We start from the raw sequence: 21,394 nt of genomic DNA, 5'->3' as shown, positions 1-21,394 counted from the left end.
AAGCCTGTTGTAGCTACAGGAAGAACTAGAGATTTTTCCTCTCTCTCATTGTAACCTAGAGACTTGTGGCCGAGAAAATGATAAGTAAATAAGCAAATATAAGACCACTGAGGAACGACAAAAGACAAAAAATGATTCCAAGAGTGTATTGTGTCTGCTAGTTGGATGTATCAATGTTGTTCCATTTAGCACTATATCCATATTTTATTATGTGAGTTAAGGTGGAAGGAAGCCCCCAGAGAACTGATGCTGAGGGCGTCTCAAAAATTACTGAAAGCTGTGTTTATAGTTTTCCTTCAAATCTGCTGGCAATGGACTTCTGAGTAAAGGAAAGATGTTTTGGCTATGATATATATCTTCTAGCAGTCGTCCATTAAAATTTCTCGTAAAGCATGCATGCCTGAGGGACTCAGACATTCTGTTCCAGCTTAGTAAAAGTCAAAATTAATATCAGACAAGTATAATTTGCCTCTTGGCCTCAATTAGCAAGTCCATCATCTTGAACCAAAGTAAACAATGAGAAAAAGTGTGAAAGATGCCAATAAGCTGAAGGAGACCAGGGGAATGGAGTCGATCTCAGACTCCATCAGTTTTCTAGCAAACCCTTCTAACTTTTGGATTGCTTGTGACCTTAAGCTTTTTATTTTCTCTAACTTACCAAAGGCTTTGTTTCATCTTCATCTTTGAAATAATAGAGCTGATCACCCTTGAGCACAAACCAGCGAGTATGCCAAGTCTTGACAAAGCCTCCTTGCTTCCTCAGCCACCCACACTTCATGGCATTGTTCCGCCCTTGACCTTGCTGGGGGTAGTCGGTGGAGTCATTGTTCTCCTCCATTATCAAGCTGATGAACTTTCCTATTTAGGAGAGAAGAGGAAAAAAAGAGAGAGAGAGAGAATAAGGTACTCTGGCATATTCAATTCCCTCCTAAATCACTTCTGTCCCTTAAAAAAAGTAGGAAGAGTGAAAAATGCATATCCACTTACTTGCCAAATTTCTAGAGGCAAACCAGAGACCTGACAACAATATGCCTGGAAAAAACTTGGAGAAAGCTTGTTGTGTCTTCCTTTAAGGAGCTAGTCAGCTGGGTGATAATATTCCTTTCTTCCTAAGTAGAACTAAAGAATGGGAAAGTTCTAAAGATAATGTGTTAAGAAGCAATTTTTGAAAATAAACTCAAACCACCAACAAAAACATAATTCTCATGATAAGGGGCCTCTGTCTGCTGGTGTGCACTGACTGGGTCCTGTATGTGCAGGCCTGTGATTATCTGAGCAAACACTAGCCTGACACATGTTAAAGTTTAAAGGGACTATTTTTAAAACCTCAGTGGAAGACATTTGTTTTACATATGTGAAAATTTCTCCAAATGTATCTACTCCCCATTCTCCCAAAGTATTCCTTTTAGAGTTTCTTTGGCTGGTAAGGAATTATTGCAGCTGAAAAAGTCTAGGAAAACAAAAGACCAAAAAAAAAAAAAAAAAAAAAAAACCCCAAACCCAAACCAAAAATGCCCTGCTTGGCCTGGAGTGAGTGGTGCCCTTCAGCTGCTCTAGGAAGAGGATTTCAAGGGTATGTGTGAAGGGGTATAAGTTCATACACACTATACATAGCAAGAAAAGGAGTTTATCATGGAAAAAATATTAATCAACAGGTAAAAAGTTAAAATACCACAGTAACAATAGATGAGGTGGCTTTCCGGAAGAGCCAGGGACCAGTGGGTAAGAATAAAAGATATTTTCCTGTCCCAAAGGCTTCCAGAAAATGCTTGCTAATGTTTTTTTCAGCACTTTTCCAGGAATTGAAAAGTTCAGTCTTTACCCTGTGTCTTGGAGGTCTTGGAGGAGGATATAAGAATACATGTTAATTAACAAGACATAGAATATTCCTGTTTGGCATATTAGTGCACAAAGCTCTGGTTTTTTTTCTGCTTTGATCTCAGAAAACAAGCTGCCCTTATGTCTAGTCTTTATTTTCACCACTATTTTTTCACTTAATTTGTATGTACACAATCTTAGTTATATTCCATGAAATTTCCATTGTCGGCCTCCACATTTCTTCCATAAAGGGAGGTTCGAACCCTCCACTTTGGGCCTCGTTTCTTTGAATGTAGTCCTGCCATTCCATCTGCAGGGATGAAGCAGAACTTTCATTCTAATTCTTCTTATTTGGATCTTTTCAACCATCTTAGTAGTTTTGCCTCTTCTACTGGCATGCATTGCAGGTTTTCTCCATCCCTGCTTTCAGGCTCCAAGTAGGTCACTTGACTACCATCTGTCTCATGCAGTATCCACTTTTCCCTTTCTTGTCCTGAAATATCCTCCTCATTAACAGGCCCTCATCTCTATAAAACATCTCAAAACTTCCTCTGCTCTACAGGGCATTCCCATGAGAGTAGCCACTTAGTGCAGGAAACATTCTCTCATCGTGTGTGTGCATGTGTGTGTACAGACTGGATCATGCCTGTGCTTCAAGTTTGTTATGCCCTTAGGGCAGGCAATTATCAACTTTTGTCTTTCACAGTACTTGACCTAAAGTAAAAAGAGCCAAGTAAATCTCATTCTAAAAGAACAATAAATGCTGTAACATAATTTAGATAATAAGTATGCTTATTCAGAGCCCTCTAAATCATCTTTTTTGGCTTCTTGGTATTTAAATTGTTCAAATCTATACAACTTGAGATGTCACCATTGCTTATTTATTCTTTGACCAAATACTTGAACTTCTAAAGTTGAGTAAGACATTAAAGCAAACATTTCAACATATGCACACACATCCAGACATACACAAAAATCTCTAATTCATTATACAACAACAAATTCCTTCTCTAGGACTCTTCTTTTTTTTTCTTTCCTCTCACATTAATATTTTTTATTAAATTTGAAAAATCCCCTCCAAAATGCTTCAAGGTAATGGGAAACCTAACCATCAATAATAATAAAAAAAAAAATACAAGTGCCTAGTTTTGCCTTTGTCTACCATTAATACCTTAGCAAAAAATGTGCACACGAACATGATGCATGATTCTCCTTGTCTATCTTCCAGAAAGCCAGTGAAATCAATGGCAGCTATAATGAACTCCTGGCTATAATGCCTATATTTTCCTGATTCCAGAATATATCAGATAGTATTTTAATAGTACTAGTTGTAAAAATTCAGTAAAACAGGAATGAAAACAGAGTGTATCATATCCCTAAGAGAAAATAATAGTAAAATTAAGTTTTACTAACGTAACCATGATTTTTATAGAGGACGTTTTTTTAAAATATTTTATTTATTTATTAGAGAGAAAGCATCAGCAGAGGGGAGGGGTAAAAGGAGAGGGGAAGCAGACTCCCTGCTGAGCAGAGAGCCTGATGTAAGTCTGGATCTGGGACCCCTCCCAGGATCCGGGAATCATAATCTGAGCCATAGGCAGCCACTTAACTGACTGAGCCACCCAGATGCCCCCAGAGCAGTTTTGATATTTCTACAGAAATTAGATGGTTCAATTTCTAAATCTTCATCTTTAAAACAAGGATTCTGGGTTGAATCATTTCTAACTACGGACCCAGAAAAATTTTATCACTCTGAAATCTACCATCTCTGTAATTCCATAAAAATAAAGACCCTAGGTAATATCAACACCTAGGACAATGCTGACATATGGTGAAGCTCAATCAATGTTTGACGAATTCATAAATTTTGTAATAGGTTTGGTGTTAGATATCTAAAAATGAACATAACACCCTCTGAAACCTAATCCTGCCCCAAACCTGATCTTAGTAAATGGTACCATGATATACCCATGGGGGGGGGGGGGGGGGGAAGGGGCAGTAGAAAGAAAAGAGAAAAAAAAGAAAAGTGATCATTTTTGATTCCTGACCCTCCTCATACTGATTATCAGAAGATTATATACCTCTCAAAAATATTTCAGATCCATTCAATTGGCTCCATCTCCACCAAGACCCTGTGATCCAAGCCATTGTCTTTGACTGGAGGATGCTAACAGCCCTCTGACTGGTCTCATTCCTTCCATTTTTAACTACAGACACAAACACATGCTCACACATACTTCATTTACCACAAAAAAGCCAAAGTGAGCTTTTAAATTTTTAAATCAGATGATTTCCTACTTTTTACATTTTAATTGGCTCCCATTGTGCTTATTTTAAAAACTTGAGTCTTAACCATGACCTGTAAGACTCTGAATCATCTGGCATCTGTTTACAGGTTAACCTAATCTCATACCACCCCCACCTGATTTCTCCCACTTCAACATACACGTGCATGTGTGTGCAAACACACGCAAACACACACACACACACACACACACACACACACACACACACGCTCTGATGCAAGCAACCACACCAGCTTCCTTTCAGTTCTGGAAACACCCAAGCCCCAACATGCCTTGAATCTTGTTACTTGCTGATCTCTGTTTAGGCCACCCCGCAATTGCTCTTTAGATACCCAGCCCCTTCTCATTCTTTAAGTCTCAGCCTAAAATCCACTCATTCCAATAAACACTAACTAATCACCTAGTGAATTAGTTCCCCTGTTGCTATTCTCCATCACTGAACTCTGACCTCTGTCTTCCTGAAACTTGACTAAATTGTTATTTCTTTAGCTTTTTACTGCCAATTATCCTTCCAGGAGACCATAAACTTCACAAGGTCAAGGACTTGCTTTTCCTCACTACAGTGTACCCAGTGCTTTTAAGAATGCTTATTTGGTATTCAGGAAATAATTGTTGAATCAGTGAATAAGCTATGTGACAACCACAATAGAATTCCTACAATATCTTGAACTTTTTAAATTGCATTTAATGCCATAAAGAAGATTGTACACTTTAAGAACCTGATCTTTTTCCTTTAACATAAAAGACTTCAATTAGTATGAACATTGTACTTAAACACAATGTCAAAATCATCAAACCTAAATGAACCTGAAACTGCCTTTCAAGAAAAAATACAACACTCAGAATTTACACATTTTAGCCTTGGCAGGAAATACATGTAATCAATTATGGTTTAGCATGAAGAAAAATACAGATTACTCAAATTCTCAGAGAATGATTTAACTGAATTTCCACTGGGAAAGTACTTTCACCATGGTCAGGATATGGCAGCTAGGTAGTACAGGAGATTACAAAATAGAACCATCAACTTAAGTGTTTAGCAAATCAACATAACAATGACAACACAACAATAACATAAATAAATGGTTACTCTAAACTAAAACAAAAACAGAATTGAGAAGTTAACTGGTGTCCTCCTATCAATCTTAGGAAAAAGCCTTAGCAATGACTACTGTGCCATGCTAGGGTTTAAAAAGTTCTCATCATTTGATGGGCTGGTAGCTTTGAATTATTTTCCAGGGGTGGAAACTGGTTCATGTATCCTTCTTGCAATCATATAGGTTTAGGTTAACAGTATTACATGATGCAATAAGAGGTAAATTCATGCTCCTAGCAGAATTTTCTAAAAGTCAAACAGCCACATGCATAAGTATTTATGTACATGACTTCACGTCAACAGGAAATAAATAAGCAACCACAAAAACAAAACAGTTATAGATAGAATGCCATATGCCATAGAGTTGCAATAGGTGTGAATTTACCTACATGACTACAAATGTTCAGCAAACCCAAGAGAAAAATGAAGGATGGAGCTAGAGAGAAAGAGAAGGGAGAGAGAACTTCAATAGCATGACAATTACACCACAAAGCCTCTAGTACATTCAGTGAACACCTAAGTAGGACAAGTGGGAGGTACATTCTTGCAGCCAGGGTTGTTCCCTGGGCCTCTGGAAGCCCTGTGGGAGGAGGGGGGATACAGGGGGCAGGAGTCTCTCACTGTGCAAATATGATCCCAGAGTTCCAGAGTACACATCATTTCACACCACACGACCCCTCAACACAAACAGCTACTCCAGTTGATGGGTCAAAAAACAGTGATTTGTTCTATTGCTAGGGGAGAAAACAAAAATAAAACTGGCAGATTTGGTACAATGCTGCAATCTGGGAGAGACTTATGTAACTTTCAAGAGTAATTTTGTTCACATCAAATCGCCACCTTTGGGGTTGACATTAGAACCTTATTCCTTTGCAAAATGAACGTGATCGCACTGTATACCATATATAACTACAGATAGTCAATATTTATCAAATTCTAACCTTATTTTTTTCAAAAGCTGTTTTGTAGCTGTTGCTAACATGCTGGTTTGTCAAGCAGTAGTATATATTATTGCACTATATGTCTAAATGCCAGCTTATAACCTTTCTATAGCTAACGGTTGACACAACAAAAACATACACACAGAAAGAAATAGTGCATATAGGAGTGCATGCATATGCACGTGCATGTGTGTGTACGTGTGCATGTATGTGGTGGGTATGGGTATATATGCATGTTGTACATTTTCCCTAGTGAAGAAAATCCTGACAGGCAAAATATTTATTGATATTTTCCCCCTCATTTTTAAAATACTAAGTTCCATGCTACTACAAGACACGTAAGTATATGCCTGCAGATCTGATATTCTTTGCTGAAGCGAAAAAATAAATAAATAAAAGAACTCTGCCACAGGATGCTCACTGAACAATCTGATCATGGAATATGTCGCAGTCAATCTATAAAGCTATAGGTTTATGTTTATTATTTCCCAGAGCATTTCTTCAATAACTGCAATTGCTTACCTGATTTAAAACTTAAGACTCTTTTTAATATTCTGTTAAAGTAATTTCAGACTTGACATTTCTCTCTGTCTTCCTCTGGCTCTGCCTTTTCTCTCCATGAAAAGGCACAAGGAAAGGCTATATGAGCACACAGCAAAAATAAATAAATAAATAAATAAATAAATAAATAAATAATAAATAATAAATAAATAAAATGAAATAAAATAAAATAATAAAATAATAAAATAAAATAAAATAATAAAATAAAATAAAATAAAATAAAATAAAATAAAATAAAATAAAATAAGTGGTCTTCTGCAAGCCAAGAAAGAACCTTACCAGAACCTGACCACTCTGGTACCTCTATCTCAGACTTCAGCCTCCAGAATAGGGAGAAAATAAATTTCTGTGTTTAAGCCACCCAGTCTATGGTACTTTTTTATGGCAGCCAGAGCAAATTAAGACAATGTATATTTACAAAAAATATATAAGAAAAACTTTGGGATCTCTGGGTGGCGCAGCAGTTTGGCGCCTGCCTTTGGCCCAGGGCGCGATCCTGGAGACCCAGGATCGAATCCCACATCGGGCTCCCGGTGCATGGAGCCTGCTTCTCCCTCTGCCTGTGTCTCTGCCTCTCTCTCTTTCTCTCTCTGTGACTATCATAAATAAATAAAAATTAAAAAAAAAAGTTTTAAGAAAAACTTTGAAGAATTAAATCTTAGTAGCTTGTGGTAAGGTAACTGCTAAAAGAGACAACTATTGAGTGAAATATAATTCAATCTCTATCCCTCATTCTCCAGCATACCACCTCCCCCCTCAAAGAATGAATCAAATTGTGGTGCCTACAAGGGAATCAGTATTGTAAGTCCGAGAATGCAGAGGATCTAGTGTAGATAGTTTTAGCTCCAAGAAAAATTCGAGGAACCTAAATCCGTTTTTATAAAGCAATTCCTTCAAGTACTTCAAAAGGACCTTGAATTTTCACAAATGGTAGTTCTCACTGCATGGACTTCATTGTTCACCTTTATTTATCCTTCGGTTTTACAGCCTCTACAAAGGCTTGCCTGGAGCCACTGCCATCCTCAAATGGACATTTCCCTTCCATGAGTCCCCACATTACTGGGAATAATTTTTTTTTTTTTTTTTTTTGGGAATAATCTTTATCACATGTGGGTCATATCCTTCCTACTTTTCAGTCTTTTACATCATAACTCATTGTGGATATGGGCTCCCTGAAACCGCCCCCCTCCCAGACTAATAGCATATCTGAATCCTCAAAGGTTTGTTAAATAAATGTAAATAAATGAAGGAATGTATGAGTGAACAAAAATGTGGGTCTTTGGGGAATAACAGAATTGGCTTCAAGACTCCACAGAGTACAGTGCAAAAATCCTCAAGCAGTTCATGTTACTAAACACCAATACTAAAGACTTGAATCCAAATTCTCCCACCTAACTCTAACCCTTTACTTTTAGTAGTTTAATGCTAACCTGAACTTCAGAAACTATTGAGCAAAGAAAACTTCCATTTGTCTCACCAGATGTTACCCTCAATCATAATTTGAATTAAAAATAAACAGCTCTTCTTAAAACTCAAGAGTTTACATGTGAAGAAAACAGGAATTGAATAAAGTGCAATAGGTTATGAATATGAAGTTTAAAACAGTCACCAGAAGAACACACCTGGGGGAAGTTTAACAGTAATAATTTTATAAATGTGCAGTTATTTTCCTGAGGAAACATGAAATATCTTATTACTTGATTCATTTGAAATTAAATTGCCCAAACATCAGAGAAGAGACTATACTAGGAAAATTATGTATATGCTGGGTTTCAAACAAGAATATCAATCTACATTTTATATTTGAAGCTTCGATATTTCCATAACCGTTTGGTGAGAAATCAAAATGATTTAATAAGATGAACCATTTTAAAAAACCCTTTTAAGTATTTTTTTTTCTGTTGTATGTTTAATGTCTCATTGTTTGGAGAAAGAATCTGCTTACCCTTAAGGAGGTTTTAAATTAGATAGAGAGAAAAGGTTTTTAATACGTACTCAGATGTGTTCCCCACCACTGTTGAGGGATAAGTGAAAAAAAAAGAATCATTAGAATTCCCAAAGCTGATAACCTGAGTAGGAACAAATACTTTACTATCAATGGGATTAAGAGAGAAGTGAGAGATACATGGCAACCTTACAGATGCTCTTCAGGCTCATAGCAGACATTATTAATTAATCACAGTCCTCTTTCCTGTGGAACCTAAGATTGCCCCCAGATGCCTTCTCAATATAACACTGTAGACAGTCACAACCAATCAATCATTTATGAAAAGGAGAGGGAGACTCTTTGTTACTTCAATTCTATAAATAAACCAAGAACCGAAGGTATTCCTCTAATATAAAATCGAAATTCAGGTGCTTTACAAATGAAAATGATGCTCAAAATGGGAAAAGAAGAAAAAGTCAACTTCTCCATCCTTCCTCCTTTTTTAACTGAAATATCATTGACATAACATTATATTAGTCTTAGGTGTACAATGTAATGATTCAATATTTGTATATACTGCAAAATGACCACACTAAGTCCAGTTAACATCCGTCATCATGCACAGTTACAAAACTTTTTTCTTGTAATAATCCACTGTTCTAGCTATGTTCAAATAGCCAATGCAGTATTATTAACTATGGTCACTGTGCTGCATATTACAGAAAAATATGGAACACGTTATGAACTTGCATGTCTATCTTTGCACAGGAACCATGCTATCCTCTCTGTATTGCTCCAATTTTAGTATATGTACTGCTGAAGCAAACGCTGAAGTCAGCTCTTCTTAAAGGAAGGAAATAAGAGCTCACTGAGAGCTTTTTTTTTTCACTGAGACCTTTAAGACAGCAACTACCATTGTATCATATGGCCACAAAGAAGAAAGAAAACAGATTTTAAGTAGGGAAAACTCCTATTTTTAATAGGAGTTGGATGTTCCTATTTTATAATAATCCAATTTATGACTAGATCCTTAAAAATAGGATCAGAAAAAAGTGGGATCAGAAAGCTGATTTTATAAACATTTTCATTTTTAAGCTTCTGTGTGTCCCTTCCCTCCCTCCCTCATTGCTCATCAGTAAAACTTTGTTTTGAAAAGCTGTGTCAAGGAACAAAGATGTTATCCACACCTAACTCTGAAAAGTAATGGATTTATAATATCCAAAGGATAGAGGAGCAATGGCAGCAATGAAAGAGGGCTTTTGTATACAATGGGAAAAGTGGAGAGAGCCAAGTTGAACAAAGTGGAATGTCAAGCAGGATAGTCAGGGTTGGGGTGGGGGTGTGGCGCAGGGTACCTTTTCAGCTGGGTCCTCTCCACAATAGGGAAATGACCTCCAGGTTTATCATTTACAGAGCTCCTCCATCTCTGTCCCCTGATGGTCATCTTTCTAAGCTTAGATTAAAGCCTATATGAAATACTGCTTTTAATGCAAGTTTCCTTTAGTGAGTCAAACCAAGGAAAATCAGATACCTTGTCAATTACATTATCATTTCAAGGCTCTTTAGGGAGCCAGCTTTTTATTCAACCTCACTTCAAAGAAAATGCTTTACAGGTAGGTAACTTTTACCTCTGAAACTAATAGTGCATTATATGTTAATTAATTGAATTTTTAAAAATTAAAAATTAAAATTAAAAAAACAAGTAGGTAACTTTGGCTGAGATAGTTATTCGTCTACAATGAAACCTCAAGTTTTCTTCAAATGGAAGCCTTGAGGTACTTAATGATTTCCAATAAGGACTGCTTCTTCTTTGTCAATTAATCCTGTGTGGTGAACATCATCAACCTTGCTTTATAAGCTCTAGAAAATTACTAGGCACTCTGAGTATATAAATCTTGTTCTAATCACTGAACCACGGTTGCTGTCCCAATGTTTTATTATATTGAGGTACTGACAACACAATTTTTTCATTAGAATTTAAAGAAAGTGGAGGGATGCCACATGAAAAAATATCTAACTGCTACTCTATTCAGAATCATTCATATTATGATAAACTTTGATGTGTTAAACTTTGATCTTGGATGAGGTATAATTATTCTCAGATAATCTGAACACATTTTATTCCTCAAAATATCTAATTAATTTGCACTCTAGTTTTAGATAAGCTGAATTGAAACTCAGCATTACTGCCTCTGAATATATTTAATTAGCAGTTCAGTGAAAGATAACTAAATTCTAAACATTAAAAAAAGAAAAAAAAAACTTTTTTTTTTTCTTTTTTTTAATATGAAGCTTGACAAGACATATATGTTATTTGGAATTCCCTGAAACCTGTTTTTGGGAAACTGTCCCTCCCTCATGCCATGTTGTTTCAGTTTATAGTACCATCCCACTGCCACAGGGTAGGCCTGGATGTGATTATGCAGGGTTCTTGAGCTCCTCTCAAAGTGACCAGCCCAGGAAGTGTGCATGTGACTGAAGCAGTGCTGGAGTCTTTCTCCAGGACAAAGGCCCTGGAAGCATGAGCATCAAAGGCTGACAGAGTTCATCTCTCCTGCCCCATTCAGAAAAGCTGTCTGCAAAATGAAGCTATGCAGAGATAAACAGATGTGAGTGAAGAATAGAGAGAGACTAAAAATATCCATCCTAGTTCTAGTTCCTGAAGTCCTGGCCTTTGTGTATTTTCCTTAGGACCAATGAGATATATGTCTTATTCTTCCCAGTAAGGTGAACAAACAAATTCCTCTTTACTTAATATAGTTTGAATTGGATTTATTCATTTGCCACCCAAAAAAGACATTATTAATACCAAGGAAAAACACTTAATGAGAATATTTCTGGGAAAAAAAATTATTTAAAATAATAAAAATCAGGTTTGCAACATATAAAGATTTCCCTATAGAGTATCATACAGGAAAATTAATTCAAGATAGATATTAGACCTAAATATAAAACTAAACTTCTAGAAGAAAACATACGTGAATAAATTTACTACCTGGGGAAAGAAAGTGAGTTTTTAAAAAGGATACAGAAAGCAATAACCATAAAAATTTATAATTTTGATTTTATTAAAAGAATAAACATATGCTTGTCAAAAGACATTATTAAGAAAATGAATAGGCAAGCCAGACACCGTCAGAAAATACCTGCAAAACATTGGTCTGTACCGAAAGACCTACATCTCTAATATACAAAGGATTCCTACAATAATAATAATAAAAAGACAAATTAAAAATGGCAAGAAAATTAAATAGGTATTTCATGAAAGAAGATATACAAATGTTTAATAATGTCATTAAAAAGTCCCAGCACCATTAGGCATCAGAGAAATGTGTATTAAAATCACAATGAGGTACCATTAAACAAGTATTCATATGCTTAAGTTAAAAACAGACTGAACAACACCAAATGTTGGTGAGGATATGGAGCAACTGGAGCAATTTTCATACATTACTGATAAAAAGATAAGTGGTGCAACTATTTTGATAAAAGGTTGGCAATTTCTCATAAAATTACATAGTGCTATCTATGACTAAGCAAATCCGATTGTAGATGTTTAACCAAGAGAAATAGAATTCATATGTTCATAAAAATATCTGTAAAAAGGGATCCCTGGGTGGCGCAGCGGTTTAGCGCCTGCCTTTGGCCCAGGGCACGATCCTGGAGACCCGGGATCGAATCCCACGTCGGGCTCCCTGCATGGAGCCTGCTTCTCCCTCTGCCTGTGTCTCTGCCTCTCTCTCTCTGACTATCATAAATAAATAAAAAAAAATTTAAAAAAAATATCTGTAAAAAGCATTCACAGGAGTTTTATTTATAAATTTGCCCCAACCAGAAATAACCCAAATGACGCCCATCAACAAACTGTGGATAGCCGCAGTTATAACCACTGCTTAGCAATAACAAGAATCCAACTATACATATACATATCAACATAGATGAATTCCATAGCCATTATAATGAGCGAAAGAGGTCAGATACAAGAAATTACACTTCATGATTCCATTCATAAGAAGCTTTAGAAGAAGCCAAATCAGTCTACAGTGACAGAAATCAGAAAAATGGGTACTCTTGAGGGGGTAGATATTGACAAGGAAGGGGTACAGGGGACTTTCTAAAGTAATGAAAATGTCTTATATCTTGATGACACATGAGTTACATGGGTGTAGACATTCATCTAAATTCATGAACTGTCACCAGAGATTTGTGCATGATTTATGTCATTCTAATAAATTTTATTCAAAAAACTGGAAAATACTGAATTCTAGTTAACAGGTTTGCTTTCTGCTATGGTATGGGTTAGCAATTATGAAATTACCTTCTGTGTATTTCAAGTTGCACAAATAAATATATATGTTGAACATAATGGGAAACCAGATTTCTCACTTTTTGAAGAGAAAGTTACAAATATGGAAATGGGAAGAAAATAATATATCCTGTGGTTTGAAATCAGAATTAAAGATATTAGTATGGACTCACAGTTTTTATTTCTTAATAAAAATTGTATATATTTAGGTGTATAGTATGATGATCTATATACATATACATAGTGAAACGATAACTACAATCAAGCTAATTAACATATCTCCTCACACGGTTACCATTTCTTGTGTGTGATGAGAATATCTAAAATTCACTCTCAGCAAATTTCTAGTTTCTGATAAACTATTATTAACTATAGTCATCATGCTGTACATCAGATCTCTAGGCTTATTCATTGTATGTAACTGCAACTCTGCACCCTTTGACCAGGATCTCATGGTTCTAAATAGATAGATGTAAATATATAGAAATACATAGACATATTTACTGCTGTTTGCTGAGAGGGTCTACAAGTAATAATATACCAATAGCAATGAATGAGTACATTTAGTGTCCAGATCTTGACTTCCAAATGCCATTTACTTTGAAATAAAAAGTTGATTCCAGGGCTTGGCCAAAAAAATAATAAGATGATCCTAGAATAAAATTGCCAGAAAGTAAGAAAATACTCAGGTATGATGGGAAAATGGCAAGAGGACACAGAAGCTAGTTTACAATGGTTTTCACTGGCCAAATATAGGACAATTTAAGCATCAAAATAAGCAATAGTAACAGATGATGCCTGTAGAATAAAACAAGAATACATGGAGGCACCTGGATGGCTCAGTTGGTTGAGTCTGCCTTCATTTCAGGTCATGATCTCAGGGTCCTGGGATTGAGCCCCATATTGGGCTTAGCAGGTAGTCTGTTTCTCCCTCTCCCTCAGTCATTTCCCCCTGCTTGTACTTGCTCTATCTCTTTCTCAAATAAATAATTTAAAAAATCTTGTTTTTTTATAATAAGTTCTATTGATATGATACATAGATGACAGGTAGATAGACATAAAGATAAACAAATAAACAAATAGAAGAAGTGAGAAATCTTTTTATTCAGTGGAATGTCAATAAATATGGAAGCAATAATAAAGTTACAAGTTATCAATGGATGCAAAAGTTACTGGGAAAGTTTGTTGGGGAAGGAACACGACTAACAAAACTAAAAGGCAATTGACAGAATGGGAGGAGATATTTGCAAATGACACATCAGATATAGGACTAGTGTACAGAATCTATAAAGAACTCATCAAAATCGGGACGCCTGGGTGGCTCAGCAGTTGAGCCTCTGCCTTTGGCCCAGGGCGTGATCCTGGAGTCCCAGGATCGAATCTCACATCAGGCTCCCTGCGTGGAACCTGCTTCTCTCTCTGCCTATGTCTCTGCCTCTCTTTTTCTCTCTCTGTCTCTCATGAATAAATAACTAAAATCTTAAAAAAGAAAACTCATCAAAACCCAAAAAATAAATAATCCAGTTAAGAAATGGGCAGAAGACATGAATAGACATTTCTCCAAAGAAGACATACAAATGGTCTCTTCAACTGATGAGTGGATAAATAAGCTGTGGTATATACATACAATGAAATATTATTCAGCCATTTGCAATGAAGAATGAAATCTTGCCATTTGCAATGATGTGGATGGAACTACAAAGTATTAAGCTAAGTGAAATAAGTCAGCCAGAGAAGGAAAAATACTATGTGATTTCACTCCAATGTGGAATTAAAGAAGCAAAACAGATGAACATAGGGGAAGGAAAGGAAAGTAAAATAAGATAAAAATAGGGAAGGAGGCAAACCATGATAAACACTTAACTACAGAAAACAAACTGAGGCTTGCTGGAGGGGAGGAAGGTGAAGGGATGCAGTAAATAGGTGATGGGCTTTAAGGAGGGCATGTGTTGGGATGAGCACTGGATGTTATATAGATAAGAGATGAATTACTAAATTCTACTCCTGAAACCAATATGACATTGTATGTTAACTAACTTGATTTAAATTAAAAAAAAAAAAAAAAAAAAAGAAAGAAAAAGGTAAGAGAGACTGTTCCACATAAAGGTACATTAAAGAGACATGACTAAAAACTAAACACAAGCCTTGACCCTGCCTGGATCCTGACCAGAAAAAAAGATTTTTAGAAAGGGGGCATCATACATTCTCATTAAGAGAATACTGGAAGTTCTGGTCACAACAATGAGACAAGAAAAACAACTGGTAAAGAAGTTAAGCTGTCACTATTTGCAGATGACATGATACTATAAATAGAAAATCCTAAAGTTCCCACTGAAAAACTACTAGAATAAATAAATGAAATTAATAACTACAAATCAGAAATGCTTCTATGCACTAATAATGAAATAGGAAAAAACAATAATGAAATAGGAGAAAGAGAAATTAAGGTTGGCAAGTCTGCTGACCGTTGTGAGAGGGAAGATAATCTGTGTGGAGGCCACTAGGCCCAACCCATGACTCACCCCCCCCCCCCCCCCCCCCCCCGGGCAGCACATTAGCCAAAACTGCAGAGATTAAAGCCAAAATGGCTCAAATTCAAAAGAATAAGACCACAGGACACCACCTAAGGCTACTTAAGGCTTGCCTTGCTAAGCCACATAGATCCCTGGGTGGAGCAGCGGTTTAGTGCCTGCCTTTGGCCCAGGGCGCAATCCTGGACACCCAGGATGGAATCCCACGTCGGGCTCCCGGTGCATGGAGCCTGCTTCTCCCTCTGCCTGTGTCTCTGCCTCTCTCTCTCTCTGTCTCTGACTATCATAAATAAATAAATAAATAAATAAATAAATAAATAAATAAATAAATAAATAAATAAATAAATAAAAATTAAAAAAAAAAAAAAAGACACATAGAGAACTCATTACCCCAAAAGGTAGTGGTAGTTGTGAGGCAGGAGAAGGTTTCGATATGGCCAAGAGAGGGTATGCTCGAATTGGGTTTGTGGGTTTTCCATTGGTGGAAGTCAACACTGCTTAGTAACCTGGTGGTGGGGTATATTCTGAAGTGGCAGCCTGACCACTGTGCTCCGTGCCATCAGATACAAAGGTGACAAGACCTAGCTCCTGGATCTTCCAGGTATCATTGAGAGTATCAAGAATGGGAAAGTTAGAGGTCGCTGAGTCACTGCAGTGGCCTGAACATGTAATTTGATCCTGATTGTTCTGGATGTCCTGAAACCCTTGGCACTTTTTATGCCCTTGGCATAAAAAGATCATTGAAAATGACCTGGAAGTCTTTGGTATTTGCTTGAACAGTAAATCCTTCAACATTTATCCCCCCAAGAGGAAGGATAAAGGAGGCATTGATCTCACTCACGGCCACTTGCCCCAAGAGTGAGTTGGATACTGAAACTGTGAAGAGCACTCTGGCCTGAATACAAAATTAACAATTCTGACGTGACTCTGAGTAGTGATGGCACAGCAGATGACTTCATTGACATAGTGTAAAGAAATAGAGTTAACAAAAGAAACAGAGTTTATATCCCTTATATCTATGTGTTGAATAAGAATGATTAGATATCCATCAAGAAATTGGATATCATCTATAAGGTGCCTCACTTTGTACCCATTTCTACCCATCACTGTTAGAATTTTGATGACCTATTGGAAAAGATCTGGCACTATCTGAAACTAGTGAGAATTCATACTAAACCCAAAGGCCAGCTGCCAGATTAGACATCCCAGTGGTCTTGCCTTATTCCAGGACCACAAGTGGAGAATTTCTGCATGAAGATTCACAATAATCTTATCAAAAAATGTAAATACACTCTCTAGTCTAGGGTCTGTCTGTGAAACACAATCCTCAAAGAGTGGGTAAAGACCGTATGTTGGAGGACAAGGATGTCATTCAGATTGCAAAGAAGTGAAACCTTTCCCTCTGCCCATCTTCTGGGCCAACTACAGCAGCTTTCTCCATGAGCAAGCACTCAACCTTAACACCCTTCTGGCTTTGGCAGCCAGTAGATAAGGATTCACGGGAGGGAGATGAGGTCACCCAAACGGGAACTTTAGTTGTCTTAACTTGATGTCACCTTATAAATTCAACTTCATAAAGGACTTGGTAGGCCAGTAGGCCAGTCAGCTATGTGTAAAAGAGAGAGAGAGAGAATGGGAGAGAGAGAGAAAAAATTTAAATTCCATTTACAATTAAACCAATAAGAATAAAAAACCTAGGAAGAAACTTAGTCAAAGTGGTGAAATATTTGTACTCTGAAAACTATAAAACAGTGATAAAGAAAATTGAAGATGACACAAACAGATGGAAAGATACTCCATGCTCATGGACTGGAAGAATTAATGTTGTTAAAATGTCCACACTAACCAACATAATCTATAGATTCAAAGCAATCCCTATCAAAGTACCAACAGCATTTTTCACAGAACTAGAAAAAATAATTCTAAAATTTCTATAGAACTACAAAAGACCCCAAATAGTCAAAGCAATCTTGAGAAAAACAAAACAAAACAAAACAAAAAAACCCCAAAGCTTGAGGTATTAAAATTCCAGATTTCGAGATATACTAAAAAAACTATAGTAATCAAAACAGTATGGTACTGGCATGAAAATAGATACATAGATCAATGGAACAGAATAAAGAGTCCAGAAATAAACCCATGCTTACATGGTCAATTAATCTATGACAAAGAAGGCAAGAATATACAATGGATAAGATGATAGTCTCTTCAATAAATGGTGCCAGTAAAATCAGACAGCTACATGTACAAACATGAAATTGAATCATGTTCTAACTCCATACACAAAAGTAAACTCAAGATGGATTAAAGACCTAAATGTGAGACTTGAAACCATAAAAAACCCCAGAACAGAACACAGGTAGTAATTTCTCTGACATCAGCCATAGCAACATTTTTCTAGATGTCTCCTAAGGCAAGGGAAACAAAACTAAAAATAAACCATTGGGACTACAGCGAAATAAAAATCTTTTGCATAGCAAAAGAAACCATGAATAAAACAAACAAGCAATCTACTTAATTAAAGAAGATACTTATAAATGATATATCTGATAAAGGGTTAATACCCAAAATATATAAAGAACTTCTACAACTCAACACCAAAAAAAAAAACAATCAAATTTAAAAATGAGCTGAGGACCTAAAAATTGACACTTTTCCAAAGAAGACACATACAGATGGCCAACAGACACATGAAAAAATGATCACCATCGCTAATCATCAAGGAAATGCAAATCAAAACCACAATGAGCAATCACCTCACACCTGTCAGAATGGTTAAGATAAAAAAGACAATAAATATAAGTATTGGTGAAGATGTGGAGAAAAAGAAACCCTCATATACTGTTGATAGGATGTAAATTGGTACAGCCACTGTGAAAGACAGTATGGAATTAAAAATAGAAACACCGTATCATCCAATAATTCCACTACTGGGCATTTACCCAAACAAAACAGAAACACTAATTCAGAAAGATATATTTATGTTTATTGTAGCAGTATTTACAATAGCCATGAGAGGGAAGCAACCTAAGTGTTCATAGATAGACAAATGGGTAAGGTAGATGTAGTATGTATGTATCAATGAATACTATACAGACATTAAAAAGGATGAGAGTGTGCCATTTGCAACAACATGGATGGACCTAATGGGTGTTATGCTAAGTGAATAAGTTATACTGAGAAAGAAATACCATATGATTTCACTCATATGTGGAATCTAAAATTTTTTCTAAAAAACAGAATCAGACCTATAAACTATAGGGGACAAACTGATGGTTGCCAGAAGGGAAAAGGGTAGTGGGATTGGCAAAATAGAGAAAAGGGCATGAGAGATACAGGCTTCCAGTCATGGAATGAATAAGTCATGGGAATAAAAGGAACAGCATAGAGAATATAGTCAATGATACTGTAATAGTGCTGTATGGTGACAGATGACAGCTACACATAATGGTGAGCACATAACAACATACAGAGACGTTGAATCCCTATGTTGTATCCCTGAAACTAATGTACCACTGTGTGAAAACTATATTCAAATTTTAAAAAATTAAAGAAAGGAAGCACTAATAGAAAAACTGATAAAATTTAAATATTAACCGGATTAGAATATTCTATCAATGTGAAATTTCCTCATTTCAATTATTGATAATTGCAGTTATGAGATAATTGCCGTTTGGTCTTAGGAAATGCACACTCAAGCATTTATAAATTGACAAGATGTCCCAGATTTATTTTCAAAAAATTTAAAAAATCATAGATAGAAATATAGATGGAATGTTAAAGCAAATGGAACAGAATGTGAACAGGTGGTGAATCTGAGTAAAGTGTGTTTAGGAGTTCCTAGTACTATTCTTGTAACTTTTCTACAAGTGCGAAAGCATATCAAAATAAAAATTATACAACATATATAACTTACTATAAGAAGACACAAAGGAGAAGCAAATTCTGTTCTTCACTGGACTACCTCCGGCCAGTTTCAAGTATTGCTATTATAATTGAAAGGGCACTACACTAAAAGTGGTTTTGGAATTAGTTACCTGACCCTGAGAAGGTCATTTGATTTTCTTGGCCTCAGTCCTCTGATCCCCAAGAACACTATTTGATATCTAAAATTTCTGTTAATTCTAAAATATCATGATTCTCCAAAACGGTCTTTTATAACATTGCACTTTCAGAAGTGACAAGATTGTAGAAAAACTTTTCTAGTTCATTTATAGTTAATACTTCTAAAGATAAAAGGGCAAAAAATAGAGGTCCTATTTTATTCCTGGCCCTTTATTGAATTGCTGTGCTATTTTAGCATTGTGTCATTTTATTTGAAAATGCCACACCCTAATTTGAAGCCTATAAAAAACATTAACTATCACTGAAAATCTGTATGTAACATTTCCTTTACTCTTTATTTTTTTTCAAGATTTTATTTATTTATTTGAGAGAGCGCACGTATGCAGTTGTGAGCAGGGAGAGAGGCAAAGGGTGAGAAGAACAAGCAGATTCTTTGCTGGGCACAAAGCAGGATGGGGCAGATGCGCCGGGGCAGGAGTTGGATCTCATAATCCTGAGATCATGACCTGAGCTGAAATCAAGAATAGGCCCCTTAACTGACTGAGCCACACAGGCACCCTACATTCTCTTTGCTTTAAAGAGAAGTATGATTACATGTTTAATAAAGGATATATAGGGTTCACATATGCTCAGATCACTATTTAAGATATATATATATATATATATATATAAACTTATATATACATTATATATATAAAACTTATATACACACACATATATGTATGTGTAAGTGTGTGTATATGTTTTAATCCTTACAACCCTGTAAAGTAAATACAATTATGATTTTCACTTTACAGATGGGAAAGCTAAGGTATTGGAAGGTACCTACAGTCCTACTGCTGATAAGTGGCTGTTTAAAAACAACCATGCATTTGAACCAGGCAGTGTGGCTGTAGAGACTTCTGTTCTTAACCACCACTCTAAATTGCTTCTCAAATATTACATAATAAATAAATTCAAAAATTCCATGAGAAAAAGTGATCTGAGTAATAAAACTATTCTTTATGCCAAAATCAAATACCTAGAGTCTATCAATCTAGATATGCCTATATGGAGGGATATATCCATGACCACTAAGGACATATGTATATGTATGACTATTAAGGACATATTTTTATGACTACAAATATATATATGTATGTATATATATGTGTATGTATATATATATGTATATATATATGTATGTCTTGGAAAATAAGACTATGTATAATAACACTGACTGATATGTGTGTGTGTGTGTGTGTGTACTACTAATATATTCTTATCTTGATATTTATACACATATATTTCAAGTTTTTACTTTTGAAATTCTAATACTTGGCAGACCCTTCCATGTGAGACTTTTGCCACATTGACTTGCTGCTCTTTCCCCTTCAGCAGCTTGAAAGCAGTCAGGTGGAAGAGCGCAGAAGCTGCTCTTTGTCCATTCTTCACAGAGGCCAGCAAATAAAGCCCCACCGTGCTGCAGCACACTTGATATTCTCAACCCAGGGGAAAAAAAAGAATAAGGCTCATATGCTTAGTCCTTTATGAAGAGAAAATTAGCAGTGAAAGTGACAAATTCCTTTTTGCCTTTTAAAAAGGAACCATAGAGCACAGTGTCACTTTAGTTGGAAAAGTACAAAGTTATTAACTCATAAGAATGTTCTTAGAACCTGACCAACACATATGCTCTCATTCCAGGTGCCAACAGCTGTAGTCACGTGGTTAGCTCAGTTAGGTCTCCCTAGACACTGGAAAGTTACTCATGTGAATCCCAAGCTTACCTTTCATAGGGAGAAAAATGGGGGATTGGGAGAAAAAATAAAGGTGAACAACTGTTAAGCATGCTTTTAGGTGGTAA

The 21,394-nt window shown here is 36.0% G+C and overlaps 1 protein-coding gene, 1 non-coding gene and 1 pseudogene across 3 annotated transcripts in view; 1 reads left to right on the top strand and 2 right to left on the bottom strand.

Moving 5' to 3' along the window:
- The window catches only part of ARHGAP24 (Rho GTPase activating protein 24), a 732,927-nt gene that overhangs the window by 413,270 nt on the left and 298,263 nt on the right, over nt 1-21,394 (bottom strand). For both annotated transcript variants that reach the window (XM_072810777.1, XM_072810776.1), the window contains exon 2: nt 659-858. In XM_072810777.1, the coding sequence (XP_072666878.1) occupies nt 659-838 (180 nt within the window). In that variant the 5' untranslated portion in view covers nt 839-858. The remainder of the gene's footprint in view (nt 1-658; nt 859-21,394) is intronic.
- On the top strand, nt 1,512-16,877 carry LOC140623565 (developmentally-regulated GTP-binding protein 1 pseudogene; annotated as a pseudogene).
- Nucleotides 9,372-9,476, bottom strand: LOC140624072 (U6 spliceosomal RNA). The gene has a single exon (XR_012023609.1). It is a non-coding gene; the product is annotated as a U6 spliceosomal RNA (small nuclear RNA).

The sequence above is a fragment of the Canis lupus genome, chromosome 33 (assembly GCF_048164855.1).
Source record: "Canis lupus baileyi chromosome 33, mCanLup2.hap1, whole genome shotgun sequence".
NCBI classification, from domain to species: Eukaryota; Metazoa; Chordata; class Mammalia; order Carnivora; family Canidae; genus Canis; species Canis lupus.
The sequence above is the reverse complement of the archived record's forward strand: the minus strand, read 5'-3'. Positions and strand labels throughout refer to the sequence as shown.